At 42.5% G+C, this 16,594-nt stretch overlaps 1 protein-coding gene across 1 annotated transcript; it reads right to left on the reverse strand.

Annotated features, from left to right (window-relative positions):
* Window positions 1-908: 908 nt before the first annotated feature.
* LOC137316797 (scavenger receptor cysteine-rich type 1 protein M130-like) lies at window positions 909-16,261 on the reverse strand. Its single transcript, XM_067980638.1, has 9 exons — window positions 15,966-16,261; window positions 14,886-14,921; window positions 13,926-14,240; window positions 12,788-13,086; window positions 10,191-10,496; window positions 6,369-6,683; window positions 3,986-4,291; window positions 2,402-2,530; window positions 909-2,012 (listed from the first exon to the last, which is right to left on the reverse strand). Exons 4-9 carry the CDS (start codon window positions 13,047-13,049, stop codon window positions 1,924-1,926), a joined length of 1,407 nt encoding a protein of 468 aa, XP_067836739.1. The 5' UTR covers window positions 13,050-13,086; window positions 13,926-14,240; window positions 14,886-14,921; window positions 15,966-16,261; the 3' UTR covers window positions 909-1,923.
* Between the last annotated feature and the right edge of the window lie 333 nt (window positions 16,262-16,594).

A 16,594-nucleotide genomic window follows, 5' to 3' on the forward strand; every position in this document is an offset into this window, starting at 1 on the left:
AGTCCAGAACTAGGGGACATAGTCTCAGGATAATGGGTCGGCCATTCAAGACGTAGACGAGAAGGAATTTCTTCACTCAGAGGGTTGTGAATTCTCTACCCTCGAGGGCTGTGGATGCTCAGTCGTTGAGTATATTCAAGGATGAGACTGATGGATTTGTGGACGCTAATTGAATCAAGGGATATGGGGATTGGGCGAGAAAGTGGAGATCAGCCACATCCGAAAGCTTGTGATTTCAAATAAAGCTGTTGGACTATAACCTGGTGTTGCAAGACTCCTTACATTTGTCCACCCCAGTCCATCACTGGCATCGCCACATCACATTCAATACCTGCAACTGCACATTTCTATCACTAGATGGAACTCCAAAAGCCACTGATTCCTACACTTAGACACACAGCGGCACGATTCAGGCAGCACCTCAGCCCCAATTCCCTGTTAATATTCTTCCGGGATTACAGTGCCCCTGAATGTCTTAAAAAATGTTTTTCGTATCATGGTTAGCTGTGTCAGGATATTGATTTCTCCTTGCTCCTACTTTTGTTCGCCCACCAAAAATGTTCTCTCTTTCGCGATAACACGGGCGACAACGGATGGGCCGCCCGTTTTACACAACGCCCGAGCTTCGTTTCCTTGGTGAGATGTAAATCGATCTGCCTGTGCTCTATCGCTTGTATTGCTCCACCGCCGATTTCACCCCACATTCTGCAGGCCATTTCCCCCCAAACCATTGCATCCGCCATCCAAAGGCTACCTCATGTCTGCGAATAGATGCCGAAATATTTCTGGCGTGTTTTTTATTCTCTGAATGGAGTTTTACTGTTGCTTGTGTAATAATTGATTCATTAATAAATAGCTTGTCAGCATAAACTCGCTTTCTCATTTAATCGTTATTATAATTGGTTTTATTGATTTGTCATTCTGACTATGTACGTTTGGTTCTTTTTGTATTTGTTTGAACTGAAAATAATATGCGAAATATGCTTTATTTCATTATATTCACCATTTTCATTCCTGCCACTTAATGGTAAGTCATTGTACTGGAGATTATGAGTCAACAAGAAAGCATAATATTATGAAGCATAATTCAAATGGACAAGGGCACGGCGGACATCTCAATGACTCACACTGGAGAGGTCGAGTAATAATATGCATTGATATACATTAATATAACTTAGGTCTCTGCACACATTTTCCCATTATAAATTTCAATGTGCACATTTCTATGTAAATTGTCACGCTGAAGTCCGATCTATTCACCCTTGGTACTGTAACACCACGGTTTTGCGTCTCTCATTTCCTCGGCCTGTACTGCAGAGGAGCTCAGATACTCCAATCAAGACCGAGTGTAATCTTCAGGGGAAGTCGCATTACAGGGTATTGGTTAATTGGATAAAGGTACGCATGCAACGATTCAGCCCCCGTTTTCAATGAAATACATTCTGTCGTTGTTTTTTTATTGAGTACTTTGACCTGATTACTTACAGTTGAATAGCAAAACGTGCAGTAACTTGGGAAGTGGGGCAGCAGAGTTGGTGGAAGCATCGGAAAGTCTCTGACGTACAAGTTGAGGAACTTAGAGAGGCAAAACTAAGGGATTAGTGGGTCACCACTGAAGGGGAGGTGCAATCACACTGTGTTATTTTTTCATAGAGCTCATTTTAAATGTGGAGCTAGGAATTTATAATGAAGTACCTTCATACAGAATTATGACAAAGATATGATAGCAAATGTGCTACAAATTGAACACAAAGAATTTAACGCTAAGTTTTAACGAAACAGACGACGTTTTAAGCAGACTGATCTGTTGGTTATGGATTTCCATTGTGGATCAGCGGTCAATTCGACAGTATGCGCCTTTCTGAATCACGCAATTTAACTGGATCATTCAATACGGGTCAGTTCCGTGTGCACTTCCCATAACTACAAACTGCTCTCCCGATGCAGGCTGTCTGCTGCACTTGAATTATATCGCCGGTAATTTCCAGGATCGTTGAACCGTTTGCAATTTTCTGTTGCAGTGAAAACAAAAATAGACATTAATCATCGGCCAGACAAAAATGACTACTGTTCTTTTCGCCCAGAGAATGTCCTCAGGTCTTCGCCCGCTCTGCCACTGTAGTTTTGGTGGAAGTTCGGCGGAGGAGTGGGAGAAGCAGCCAGGAAATTCTAATATATATATATATATATATATATATTTAAATTTCAAAGCGGTGACATTAATATATTTAAGTAAAGGGATCGATTAGTATGTTACAACAATCGTTGTTACAACTACCGGACGCATATATCCCAATGTACAGCACATGTTAATTAATCAAATCTCACTACAAGATTGTAAAAAGACAATAAAATAAAGCACAGAGTCTTAAGTTCAATAACATCCGCAGTACACTCTCACCTGTGCTACTGTAGGTTTTATCTTTACGCCGATATTTTTTCGTCAATCCCCACGCAAGTAGAAATATAATAAGAACCAGGAAAACAGCAGCAAGGCAGAGGCGGATCAATGCTTCCATGAAATTGTGTTCTGTAATGCAAACATTCCGAAATCTGTGACACCATTATTTCATTAACGTGAACCAGATTAACTAATGGCGCGCCGGAACTAGACAATTGATGGTCTTCAACCTGTCAGTAAAATATCCAGGGGTAGAAATTCGGCTTGAAGAGTAGTGCAAAACGGGCGGTATAATATCGCCCTTTATACTCCTCGTCTGATATTCAGGCACATTGGGCGCAAAATTGGGCAGTGTAGCGCCCGTTGTTTCGGCGCTCCACGGCCTCGCTGACATCCAAAATGGCGTCTTGGATGCGCACGCACCTCACTCACCTCGACCACTCATGTCAAGGCATTGAACTTCTCCCTCCACTGCATCAATGTTCATGATGCTGTTCACCTGGCATTGATTTCGTCCCCCGCTGCCTCCCACTGCCTTTTGGATATATGTCTGGAGGACCTCTTGCTCCCCCACAGCGGATATAGGATGTCCCTCCTTCTGCCCACCTCTTGCACCAAGGCCTCTAGTGCATCAGCAGAGAACCTTGGTGCATGCACTCTCGCAGGCCTAGTACCAACTCAGATCGGCACATTGGTGAGGTCTGGAGGATGTGGGATTTAGTAGTGCGCAACCTTTATTCAATGTTTTAACATAACTCATCAGTGTGTAAACATAGGGATGGGACCTGCATCTGTGTTTTACATGTGTGATGTCTGATATCTGTTCAGACTCCGTGCAGACAGTAGACTGTTATTTTCAGGAAATAACATGTACCAGCTACCTTTAAGAGATTTCTAAGAAACATCCTCCCTTTAAGAGATTGAGCTCCCCCTGGTGGTGGAAAGTGCGAATTGTATTGATTCCACGTGCAAGATCCTGAATGGAATGCTGTTTGCAGGTGAGCCCTCCGGCTGGCCGAAACTCGCAGGGGCCATTGGGCGCGGGGTAATAGAGCATCACGCTACCCGTGCCCAAAAACGGCCCTTATCCAACTTTTCCCCCATTGACTTCAAAAGGACTGAATATCAAGTGGGGCGTATAAACGTCGGCCCATGCGATCCTATCCATTTAGCATCCCCATCCAAGTTTCATGTGTTCCCCAAGCGCTGTGTGTGGATCTGCAGATACATCCCAGAAGTATGCTTGCTGTTATGCCCAATCCGACCATGGGCTGCAGGTAAATCAACAGAACTGTGATAGAGCTGGAGATAATGACCAGTGCTGACAATGACCTGAACGAACTGATCTAACTTTGTCTTTACAAGAGTATTCACGGCAATTTCAAACAGTCATTAACTAACTCGAGATGTCAGGTAAGGTGAACCTATCCACAATGAATCAAGTTGCTAACTGTACTCGTTCAATCTCTGCATCTCTTTCTCTTTCTGTCGGAGATACAACTAAAAGCATTTCAGAGATGGTTAAATAGAGAGAGAGAGATAGCGATGGGACGATTTTAGCTCTCAATAGACAATCTCGCTCACCTCTTACGTGTACATGGACTGGTTCACTACTGGTTGAGTTGATCAGCCATCCTGAATTCCTTGTTTGACAGTGACACGTGTAGTCTCCACTCCAGCTAACATTTACATCGTCGATGGTGAAGGTGATGTTATGAGTTCCTTTTGGTGCAGTTCGCGACAAAATGGGCTTAGATTCGCCAACTTTATTCAAATAAAAGGTGCCTCCTGCATAAAGACGCGAAGCCCAGCACATCATCGTTACGGTGTCTCCTTTCAGAAAGGGGCCAGATTTCCTTCCCAGTGAGAGAATGGGCTTTAATGGTCGACCTGAAATCAGAAATTCAGAATTAACATTTTCTGTGAATCAGGAACAGCGATGAGCAGAGTGTAAACCTCATTATAGGAATACTGTATATAAATATCTTTAATCTTGTGTCGGATCATCTACATTGCTGTTCTGTTCGCTGTCCTTATAATTTTCGATTCAATACGTACCACGAATGTTAAAAGATCACACTCTGAATTCCACTGTCAAAGGGAAAAACAGAGGTGATAGTTTTCCAATCTCAACCCTTCCCAAAGCAGGGTTACAGCAAAAAAATACAATTAATTGGATGTGAAAGATTTGGCAACTTTCTTTCTTTCTTTCTAACCTTCTGTCTGTTTTGCTCTCGCTGTCAAACACGCAGCATCAGTGTGTACCTGATCAAGCAACCGAAGTATCCTGTTTGTGATTGCAGTTGTGCTGACCCCAGTCGTTTGATTGGCAAATGCCACAGGTCGGTCTCCCGGCCTTCTCATTTTATAGAAGCCAGCCAAATAGATGAGCTCCCTTCCCCAAAATTGGCATTTCCATGGGAGGATTCAGCAAATCCACAATGCAGCTGCGTGCAGACAATTCCGCGTCGAGTTAAGTCCCAGTCATCAGCACGATGGTATGGCGTTCAATTGCAAAGAAATAGTTGGAATTTACAGGACAGAAACAGGCCATTTGGCCCAACGGATCCATGCCGGTGTTTATGCTCCATGTGAGCCTCCTCCCTCCCTTTTTATCTCACCCTATTAACATATCTTCCATTCCTTTCTCCCTCATGTGTTTATCCAGCTTCCCCTTAAATGCATCTACACTATTCGCCTCAACTACTCCTTGTGGGAGCGAGTTCCACATTCTCACCACTCCCTGGATGAAGATGTTTCTCCTGAGTTCGATATTGGATTGGTTAGTGTCAATCTTTTGTTCATGGCCCCTAGTTCTGGTCTCTCCCGCAATTGGAAACACCCTATCAAACCCTTATAAAAATCTTAAAGACCTCTATCACGTGACTCTCAGTCTTCCCTTTTCTAGAGAAAAGAGTCCCAGCCTGTTCAATCTTTCCTGATAGGTATAACCTCTCATTTCTGGTATGATAGAATCATAGAATGGTTACTGCACAGAAAGAGGCCATTCGTCCCGTTCAGCCCGTGCTAGCTCTTTGCAAGAGCAATACAGTTAGTCCCACTCCTACCAGTACATCTTATTTGCACCTTCTCCAGTGCCTCCATATCATTTTATAGTGTGGAGACCAGATCAGCTTCAAGTGTGGTCGAACCATGGTTCTGTACAACTTTAGCGTAACTTCTCTGCATTCCAATTCTGTCCCTCTAGAATTGAACGCCAGTGCTTGGCTTGCTTTTTTATGGTCTTGTTAACCTGCGTCGCTACTTTTGGTGACGTGTGTATCTGTACCCCTGAATCTAGCTGCTCTACTTCCCCGTTTACACTCTTATTTCCCAAGGGCTACGTGGCCGTCTTATTCTTCCTAACAAAACGTGCCACCTCACATTGATCTATATTGAAATTCATCTGCCAATTCGGTACATTCTTCCTCTGGATGGACATCGTGGCACTTTTTGGAGGACAATAATTGTCCACTTCACTTTTTCAATGTGTAACGGAGACAGAACTGAATATTCACAGCGGCCCATGATCTCTCACATGCCTAGCGAATAAAGTAGGTCCTTCTGAATCGCCCCGTCCAGCTAAAAATTGGATGCATCCATTCAATAAACCCATTCAACGTTGCTTGCTAGAACATACTGTGCAGAATCTGTTCTCCCTTCCAAGCATTAGGTCACCTGTCCTAATATCACCAATGCTACAGCGCAACAACAAAATCACAACTTTCCACATTGCTCAACGAGACTGCCAAATGATTGTCCAGGGTTTTGAAGTTTTAAAACTAGCATTTGCCAATTGCCTTGCAGAATTTACAATTTCAAGTTATAAAAAAAATCCAGGAAAATATGTCTGCTAAGTGGGATTATATACGATAATTCCATAACACATTAGTGTGGTTATCTGTAGTTCATATTTCTAACGAGTTGTGATACCGTCATCATATTTTTTAACAAACTGTAGCTCTACCTGAACAAATAACAGACGCCTCCTCGCCAGGACCACAGTTGTGTTGTCCCACCAAATTTGCTGGACACGTCCATAAAGTCGACTCGGTCCCTTTGCAATGAACATCATCCAGCCAAAAATGCCCAGACGCGGTTCCAAAATGAGCATTACCACGATCCGATTCGGCGGGTCCGCAGCCCAGTTGCCTACAAACAACGGTCGCATCGAGCATGTCCCAAGCATCATCGCAAACTGCTCCCCAAGTGTTATTAAAGTACACCTCCACTCTTCCGGAACAAGAGTCTGTCCCGTTTAACAAACGCATTGCGATCTCATCTAAAGGAGAAAGTGTTAAAAAAAAGTTGAAGTGTCTATTGAAACACTATTATGATTAAACTAATTCATAGGGTAGATAGAGATACGCTATTGCCTCTGGCGAGGGAGTCCAGAGAACGGTGAATAACCACAAATTTAGAGCTAGGTCATTCAGTTTTGATGCTATGAAACACTTCTTCACACAAAGGGGATTGGAAATCTGGAACTCTCTCCCCCAAAAAGCTGTGGAGGCTGGGGGTCAATTGAAAATTTCAAAACTGGGATTGATCGATTTTTGTTAGGCAAGGATATTAAATGTTACGGAATGAAGGCGTTAAGATGCAGATCAGCCATGATCTATTTGAATGGCGCAACAGGCTCGAGGGGCTGAATGGCCTACTCCTGTTCCAATCTTCATATTTATTAAACAAAAAGCAAAATAATGTCGTGAGCAATTTCGTTTCCCATGTTTCCATAATTTCCTCATGCCTTATTCACCAATATTTTTTTTAATCTGCACAAAGACAGTTGAAACCAGGGGATCGATTTCTATCTGCCTCACTGCTGATTGACTCGCCTCCAATCGGGAACGAATTATTTGGCTGTTACAGGAAGTAACTGCCTCGGTCTTAAGCTCTGGACTCGCCTCCCGAAACCAGTCCGCCTCTCACCATCTCTCTCTCCTCCTCTAAGATGCGCCTTAAAAACTCCCTCTTTGACCGAGAATTCGGTCACCTGTCCGAATAACTCATGTGTAGTGCCTTGGGATGTGAGACTACGTTAAAGGCGCTATGTGAACACACATTGTTATTGTAGTGAAGGAGGTTAATTTCAAGGACTGGGTCGACATAGCACCAAACGTTGATCAATATTTACCGCTTCAGGTATAAAATATGACAGCCTCGTTCCTTTAACACCTTGGCGGGGAGAAGGGGGCAAGTTTAACTCCAGGCGATAGTTTAAAACGAGCGATATCGTCGGGCTGTCTGATTTTATTCACAGTGAAGTCAATAGAATGGAAAATGGGAGCGAGGTGTATCGCGAGCAGTCGATCCGAGTTAACACTATCGCCAAGAGCATAAATTACTATCCTTGGATTTGAGGGATGCTCCACTCCTTTGAAGCATCTCCAATTATTTTTCACTTAACTTGTTCATTACCAATTAGCCTGTTTACAATGGGTCGAATTTTGCGGCGTACCTCGGAGCAAGGAGAGCATAGCGCTGTTTTTGTAATACAATTAACTTGCAACGTTCACCGTCAAACCCCTCTGCCTCATATTTACACACGACTGTCCCCATTCAAAAGATTAACTCACGCCATTTTCCTGTACTCACATCAGGAGCGGTGGTGTAGAATGTTGCCTAAAATTTAAGAGCAGCACAGAGATTTTCTGCGCAATTAATTCTAAAACGTTTTTTTCTCATGGAGAATTGCAATATACTTAAGCTGTCAGTCGCGGTTCACATTAATTACTTCCGGGTCCCCGCCCTCCATATGTCCAGAAGGGGCTGGCGCAACCTTCTTAATAGACATTTCACTGTTCTGCATAATAATGGGAGCAACAGTAGCAGCACAGGCAAGAAGCTCTGACACTGAGCTGAAGCCGCAGAGGATATCAGCTCACCCACTGTGATCTTATTGCTGGCGTTCCATTTGGACCGATTTGTATAATCTGGCATAGGCAAATGAACCCTGCTTTTAAATTTCGGTGTAACATCCAGTCAGCAAGCTGGGCGTGAAAGTCGGCGTAATTGAATGTCCTTACCTAAGAAAGAATATACTTGCCATAGAGGGAGTGCAGCGAAGGTTCACCAGGCTGATTCCTGGGATGGCAGGGACTGTCTTATGAGGAGAGATTTGGTCGACTGGGCCTGTACTCACTCGAGTTTAGAAGAATGAGAGGGGATGTCATTGAAACATATAAAATTCTGACAGGGTTAGACAGATTGGATGAAGGGAGGATGGTTCCCCTGGCTGGGGCGTCCAGAACGAGGGGGTCACATTCTCAGGATACGGGGGTAGGACATTTAAGACTGAGATAAGGAGACATTTCTTCACTCAGAGAGTGGTGAACTGTGGAATTCTCTACCACAGAAGAGGAGACCAAGTCACTGATTAGATATACGAAGGTGCTAGACATATTTCTAGAAACAAAAGGCATCAAGGGGTACGGGGAGAGAGCGGGAATATGATATTGAGACAAAGGAGCAGCCATGATCATATTGAATGACGGAGCAGACTCGAAGGGTCGATTGGTTTACTCCTGCTCCTATTTTCTATGTGCCTAACTTTGATGCCCAATTCATCCCGGAACAACTGTGCTCATTTGCGATAGAGGAGGAAATAGTGACTATTTTTTTTGTTCGTTCGTGGAATGTGGGCGTCGCTGGCAAGGCCAGCGTTGATTGTCCATCCCTAATTGCCCTTGAGAAGGTGGTGGCGAGCCACCTTCTTGAACAACTGAGTGGCTTGCTCAACCATTTCAGAGGGCGATTAGGAATCAACCACATTGCTGTGGGTCTGGAGTCACATCTCGACCAGGTAAGGACGGTAGGTTTCCTTTACTTAAGGACATTAATGAACGAGGTGGGTTTTAACGACAACCTGGTAGTTTCATGGCCACCATTATTGATAACAGCTTTTTTTAAATTCCAGATTTTATTTAATTAAATTTAAATTCCCCTGTTACCACAGCGGGATTTGAACTCATGATGCTAGAATAGTAGACTAGGCCTATTCGATTACTAGATCACGAACATAACCACTATGCTATGCTCACATCAACATGATAAACGGATCTCACTTTCTATTTCTAAGAGTATTTGCAGCGATTCGAAATACCCATCAACTAACTTGGGATGTCAGGCTCGGTCAACGGGCCAAAACTGCATGAAATCGGCAATGTTAATCTCTGCAACTCTGCTCACTGAGAAAGAACTAAAAGCGTTTCAGAGAGGTAGAAAAAGAAAGAAAGAATGAAAGAAAGAAAATAAAGAAGGAAAGAAAGAAAGAATAAAAGAAAGATAGAAATAACAAAAAAATTGCGTTTAAAAAAACTCCTATCTGTTTCCAGCCAATGATGTCCTTTTTGAAGTACAGTCATTGTTGCAATGAAGGAAATGCGACAGCCATTTTGCGCACAACAATGTGATAATCTCTTTTCCTGATTAATGGTTGAGGATTAAATGTTGGCCAGGACCCCTGGAAGAACTCTGGCTGCTTTTCTTCGAAATTTACATCAACCTGAGACAAATCTTTCACATCAACTACAACTTGGTTTAATGCCTCTTCGGAAAGGCACCAACTTCCGAAAGTTGCAGCGCTCCCTCAGCACTGCACTGGGAGTGCTAGTCTAGATTTTGTGCTCAAGCATCTCAGTTTTGGATTTGAACCCATTACTCTTAGATAACCCCAGAGGCGAGATTGCTTCCAAATGAACAACAGCTGAGAGAGAGAAAGAGAGAGAGAGAATGCGATTACCATTCTCTCATGGACCAGAGATACCATTGGCTTATTCTTGCCTACCTCTTACGTTTGCATACACTGAATCGCTGCTGGTTGAGTTCACAAGTCTTCCTGATTTCCCTGTTTGATAGTGACACGTGTAGTCACCATCCTTGCTAACGTCTGCATCCTTGATGGTGAAGTTGATGCTGTAAGTTCCTTCTGGGGCAGTTCGGGATGCAATGGGATAAACTTCACCAACTTTCGTCAAATAAAAGGTGCTCCCGGTGTACAAACTCAAAGCCCTGCATGTCATCCTCACCGTGTCTCCTTTTAGAAAGATACTGGATTCCGTTTCCAGTGAGAGAATGGGCTTTAATGGTCGATCTGTAATCAAACGTTCAAAACTCACGTTAACTACGAACCAGGAACTATAATTGAGCGGATCCTAAATTTCATTATATGGAGGCAGCAATGCATTCAAATTGATTTTGGGTCACTTGTAACGCCAAGTTCCTGTTCTATTCTCTTCTGTTCATCTCCAATTCAACACGCATCGTGAATGTCAAAAGATCACATCGAAACATAGAAAATAGGAGCAGGAGTAGGCCATTCGGCCCTTCCAGCCTGGTCCGCCATTCAATATGATCATGGCTGATCCTCTATCTCAATATCATATTCCCGTTCTCTCCCCATACCCCTTGATGCCTTTTGTGTCCAGAAATCTATCTAGCTCCTTCTTAAATATATTCAGTGACTTCGCCTCCACTGCCTTCTGTGGTAGAGAATTCTATAGGTTCACCACCCTCTGAGTGAAGACATTTCTCCTCATCTCAGTCCTAAATGTCCTACCCCATATCCTGAGACTGTGAACCCCTCGTTCTGGACTCCCCAACCAGGTGAAACATCCTCCCTGCATCCAGGGTTGCCCTGTAAGAATTTTATATGTTTTATTCACACTCTGAATTTCAATTGAAAATGGACAAACACAGTTCCGATTTTGCTTTCCCACTCTTCTTCATCACCGAACAGGAGCAGCGCACCCAAACCGTTCCCTCACTATCCCGAAAGGTGCACCATATCGTTATTCCTCCGTTTTGTACCCGAATGGTCCTTTTAAATTCCTTGCAATTCATCGTCAATGCTTAATTTTACTGAGGAGGTTGTATATGTAAATTGTACAGCAATTTCCTGATGTGCAATTAGAGAATGTGTCAGTCGGCAGCAAACGGGAACTCTTACCCCTATACGAATATTCGTCACTTGGGCTGCCATGGAAGCACTGTTATCTCTAATAGTTTATGATGTGACCATCACACCATAATTTAGCTGCATAATCCAGCACCCAAGCGCAGTACTCCAGGATAGCTGGAGTTGGTCAATTCGCTTCTCCCCTGTTCTGGTGGAAGCTAAATGTCTCGTTTTAACACTCCAAGAAAAGAAAGGAGTTTTTCCGGTATGATCAACAAATTATCTCCCTGATCCAACTTCACAAAAAGCAGATGAATTTCAGATTCATTGAAATCATTTGTCTTTTTTTGCCCTGTGAAGTAGCCCATAATTTTGCCGACATTAAAAGAAATTTGAAAAAAAAAACAATTATTGTGCCGGAAATTATTGGAAATTGTACTTTAGAGAGGTCATCTTCTATCTATACTGCTTTTCTTTTTCTTTATCTCTTTCTTTATTTCTTTCCTTCTTTCTTTCTACCGTTCTTTCGTTCTAACTTTCTTTCTTTATACTTTTCTTTGTCCTGTCCTTCCTCCCATCCTCCTTCCTACTTTTCTTCCGACCTTTCTTCTTTCTTTCCTTCATTCTTCCTTTCTTTCTTTCCTTCTTTCTTCCATTTTTACTTTCCTTCCTTCTTTCTTCCTTTCCTTCTTCCTTCTTCCTTTCCTTCTTTATTTCTTTATTCTTCATTCCCTTCCTTATATCCTTCCTTCTGCCTTTCTTTCTTTCCTTCTTTCCTTCTTCCTCTCTTCCCTTCATGCCTTTCTTTCTTTCTTTCTTTCTTTGTTTCCTTCTTTCCTTCTTCACATCTTATCATTCTTTCCTTCTTTCTTTCCTTCTTGCTTTCTTTCTTTCATTCATTCTTTCCTTCTTTCTTTCTTTCTTTGCTCCCTTATTTCCTTTCTTCCCCCTTTCTTTCCTTCTTGCTTTCTTTCTTTCATTCATTCTTTCCTTCTTTCTTTATTTACTTCCTTATTTCATTCCTTCCCCCTTTCTTTCCTTCTTTCTTTCTTCTTTCCTTCCCTTCTTGCTTTCTTCCTGTCCTTCTTTATTTACTTCTTTCTTTCCTTTTTACTTTCCTTCTTTATTCTTCATTTCTTTCTTAATTTCTCTCTTTCCTTCTTTCATTCCTTCTCCCTTTCTTCCTTTCGTTCCTCCTTTCTTTATTTCTTTCCTTCCTTCTCTCATTCTCTTTCTTTCCTTCCTTCCTTCTTTCTTTCTTCCTTTATTTGTTTCCTTCTTTCTTTCTACCGTTCTTTCGTTCTAACTTTCTTTCTTTGTACCTTTCTTACTTTCCTTCCGACCTTTCTTCTTCCTTTCCATCTTCCTTTCTTTCTTTCTTTCTCTCTTTCCTTCTTTCTTTCTCTCTTTCTTTCCTTCTTTCTTTCTTTCTATCTTTGTTTTCGTTAAGTTTTTCTCCTTGAATCAAAAAACGACGTGTTATGTACCTGAGCAAACGACCGACGCGTCCTCCTGGTGATTGCAGTTGTGCTGACCCAGGGCCTTTGATTTACACTGCCAAAGGTTGCTCTCCGACCCGTTGCATTGAACAGAATCCAGCCAAATAGAGGAGTTCCCTTCCCCAAACTGGGCCTTTCCAGGTGCGGATTCAGCAAACCCGCAATGCAGCTGTGCACAGACAACTTCAGCGTCGAATACATCCCAATCATCGTCACACACGGTTCCCCACTCTCCACTCGTCCTGAACATGGCCTTTCTCCATTCACTAGTCTGACTTCAAGTTGTCCTGAGGGAGTTAAAACAAATGAATGCATTTAAATTACTGGGAATACAATTGTAGACACGTTCGAAAGGGAGGAATCTCAGAGAATGCTGCAAAAGGCGCCGAACATAGATTAGAGTCGACGTTGTGAAATTAGACTCGGGAGGGAACGCAAAATCGGAAGGCAGAATCGGAATTTCCCACTGTTATTCGACATCCCTGAAAATCAGTTATATTCAAGGGGATTTGGTAAATATTTCAAGCGGGAAAAATGACAGGGCTAATGGGGGAAGAGCAGGGGAATGGGACTAATTGGTTAGATCTTTCGAACAGCCTTCACCGGCACGATGGGCCGAATGGCTTCCTCCTGTGCTGTACCCACTGTGATACTATCATGATATGAAGTCACTGGAAATGAATATCCAGCGGGCGACCAATGCGATACCGCTTGTTCTGCGTCCCGACCCATGTTCAATTTTACTCCAGGGGTCGGCAGTTTACAACTAGCAGCTGCACCGGCACCAAAGGGCGAGTCGTTTCCTTTTGTTTCATAGACAGGGCTTTTCACCTTCAACCCCCACGGTTTCCTTCCCACTCAATTTGATGGACAGGATAATTGAGGTGTGCCTAGTCCACGTAAGGGAAAATCCCAGCCATAGAGTCGGGATGAAAAGGTCTTCCATAATCGAACATCTTTTCCTTTCTCCAAATTTATATTCGTAACTCGTTGCAACCCAAAGGGCGACGGACAGCGAAACTTCAGTCCCTCACCGTGATGATGCATTAGTTTCCTTACCTGCCATTTCTTATTCGAAATCAATTATCATGCCTGCATAAAACAGGTAAAATCAATCTATCTCTACCTGAACAAATAACAGACGCCTCCTCGCCAGGGTTACAGTTGTGTTCTCCCAACGACTTTGCTCGGCACTGCCACAGAGTCGACTCGGTCCCTTTGCACTGAACATCATCCAACCAAAAAGACCCAGACGCGGTTCCAAAATGAGCGTTAGCAGGAACTGATTGGGCGGGTCCGCAGCCCAGTTGCCGACAGGCGACGTTCGCATCAAGCATGTCCCAATCATCATCGCACACAGCTCCCCAAGTGTTATTATAGTACATCTCCACTCTTCCGGAACAAGCGTCTCTCCCGTTCACCAATCGTAACGTGATCTCATCTAAATGAGGGAAGATTGAAAAGAGTCACCTTTTGTAATCCATTGAAACATTTCTTTACCGGAAAGTTTTTGTCTATTGTCTTTCCATATTTTCGTTTTCTATATTAACCTTTTTTAAACTGTAGAAATAGAGCAGAGTCTAGTGGATCGATTTCCCCGTCCTCCGCTCCTCACTATAACGGGGAGCAATTTAACTGGTTGTTATGGGAAGTTGGAAGCGAGGACTATAGTTCGCAGTCAACATAATGCGTCACTTTTCATTCACTGAAGTATTTTGAGCATAGTTATGAAACGGAACATCCTGCTTCTTAATTACACTTTCCTCTCATTTGAATTGTTGAGGATTAAGTAAAACGGGCCATATCGGATCGGCCATCGGTTATAAACCTTTCCCACTTTTTACTTCCACCGAAATCAAAAGAAATGGGAATCGGGAGCGATGTATAACGGACGGTTGAGCCAATATCGGCGGTTTTGCACTACAGCTAAAAGTTAAAATTATCCCTAGTGTTCTTCTCATTGTTCTTATTATTGTTGTTACTAGAATGAAATTAAAACGATAGCTATTTAGAACTCGCGGTCAATTGCAATGTATTAATTGTACTCGGCCCATAATCAGTTTGGAAATATGAAGGATTGTTATACCTGCAGAGACGACTTTCCACATAACTGTCAAATAAACTAAAAGAGAAAGAAAAGATTGTTACATCATCGGTTTAAACCCAGCAATATGAAAAATGCAATCGGATTGATATTAATATGTAGTTATCATTTTTATTATTTCGAAATATTATTGCAATTATTGTTACTATATTTACTGTCAGGTTTTAAATTATTTGCCTTAACGTTAAGCGGTTCTTTGGACATCACAAAAGGACTCATCACCTTTAAATTGTTGAAAAGAAATGATCCCATTGTCCCTCCCTACAAATCCAATCCTATCTGCACATCGTTCGATCCCTTTCTTCCTTATGTGTTTATCTAGCTTCCTCTTAAATGCATCTCTGCCAGTTGCCTCAACTACACCATGTGGTAGCGAGTTCCACCGTCTAACCACTCCCTGGGTTCTCCTGAATTCCATATTTATTAGTGACTACCTAATATTTATGGCCTCTAGTTCTGGTCTTCCCCGCAAGTGGAAACACCATCTCTATATCTACCCTATCAAACCATTTGATAATCTTAAAGACCTCTATCCGGTCATCCCTCAGTCTGTTCTTTTCTAGAGAAAAGCGGCCCAGCCTGCTCAATATTTCCTGATAGGTATAACTTCTCAGTTCCAGAATCATCCGAGTAATTCTTTTTGCACTTTCTCCAGTCCCTCCATATCCTTTTTATAAAATGGAGATCAGATCTGTTCAGAGTACTCCAAATGTGATCTAAGCAAGATCAGTCATGGTCTAAATGAATGGTGGAATAAGCTCGAGGGGCCGAATGGTCAACACCTGTTCCTATGTCCCTATGTTCCACCTGGAGTGCTGTTTGCAGTTTTGTAACCCACGACAGAGTAGGTGTATAGATGTACTGTCCATAACATGGACATATCCCATAGTGCCTTTGCAATGACAGCTGCTGAGATACAGATCTGTATTACTGCTACCAATGACACAACACGATTGGTTACAGTAATCAAATTTATTTACATAAAAACTAACTGAATGATTTAGCAGTCTAGAGCAGTAGTTATTGAATTTCATTATTTTAGAGAAAAACGTCGACACTAACCTTGAGAAACGCTCAGCCGATCCCCAAAGATAACTAAAAGGAGAAAACATTAATTAGTTAAATGAACACCAACACCTTCAGACGATGAATATAACAAGCTGATTTTCGTGAATTGTTTTAGGGATATTTCTCAGTGTGATTACATTGGTGGCATTTTGGTCCGTTTCGGTTAAACTCCCACTCCAGAACTTGAGAGATTTCCAGATTTCCACTCCACTTTGTTTGAAAAAGTACTTCCTGCTTTCACTCCAAATGGTCCAGCTCTAATTTTAATACCATGCCCAATTGTTCTGGATTCCCCTCTATAACTGAATAAAATCAATCGAGACGTCCCTTTGTAAAACATTCCAATTACCCACGACAAGTATCAAAAGATGCCCTTGGGCCTAATGACACAAAACCGCATGAAAACTTGTTCAAAAAACACGAAGGGCCCATTTTGTGGCTGAGTGAAACCGTCAGTAAAAGACAAGGGAAAGCAGCTGGTGTGGAGTGTGTGTGCAGACACTGTGTATCTTTACAGATCGTCACATGCGTCCACATCACGAAACAGAATTGCAATGAAAGCGTCGGAGCTCCATTATGGAATGGATGGATGCATTCACGGTGGGAATTGAGATTTTAAAAAT

Source organism: Heptranchias perlo, unplaced genomic scaffold (assembly GCF_035084215.1).
Source record: "Heptranchias perlo isolate sHepPer1 unplaced genomic scaffold, sHepPer1.hap1 HAP1_SCAFFOLD_60, whole genome shotgun sequence".
NCBI lineage: Eukaryota > Metazoa > Chordata > Chondrichthyes > Hexanchiformes > Hexanchidae > Heptranchias > Heptranchias perlo.

What these genes read in the sequence shown, in the direction of transcription:
- LOC137316797 (XM_067980638.1), bottom strand. Translation starts at nt 13,049, where the DNA reads ATGTTCAGGACGAGTGGAGAGTGGGGAACCGTGTGTGACGATGATTGG. An exon ending in GGCGTCTGTTATTTGTTCAG is followed by an intron (nt 4,292 to 6,368) that starts GTAGAGCTACAG and finishes TTCTGATTTCAG; the next exon opens with GTCGACCATTAAAGCCCATT. An exon ending in AGTCCATGTACACGTAAGAG is followed by an intron (nt 2,531 to 3,985) that starts GTGAGCGAGATT and finishes TTTGCATTACAG; the next exon opens with AACACAATTTCATGGAAGCA.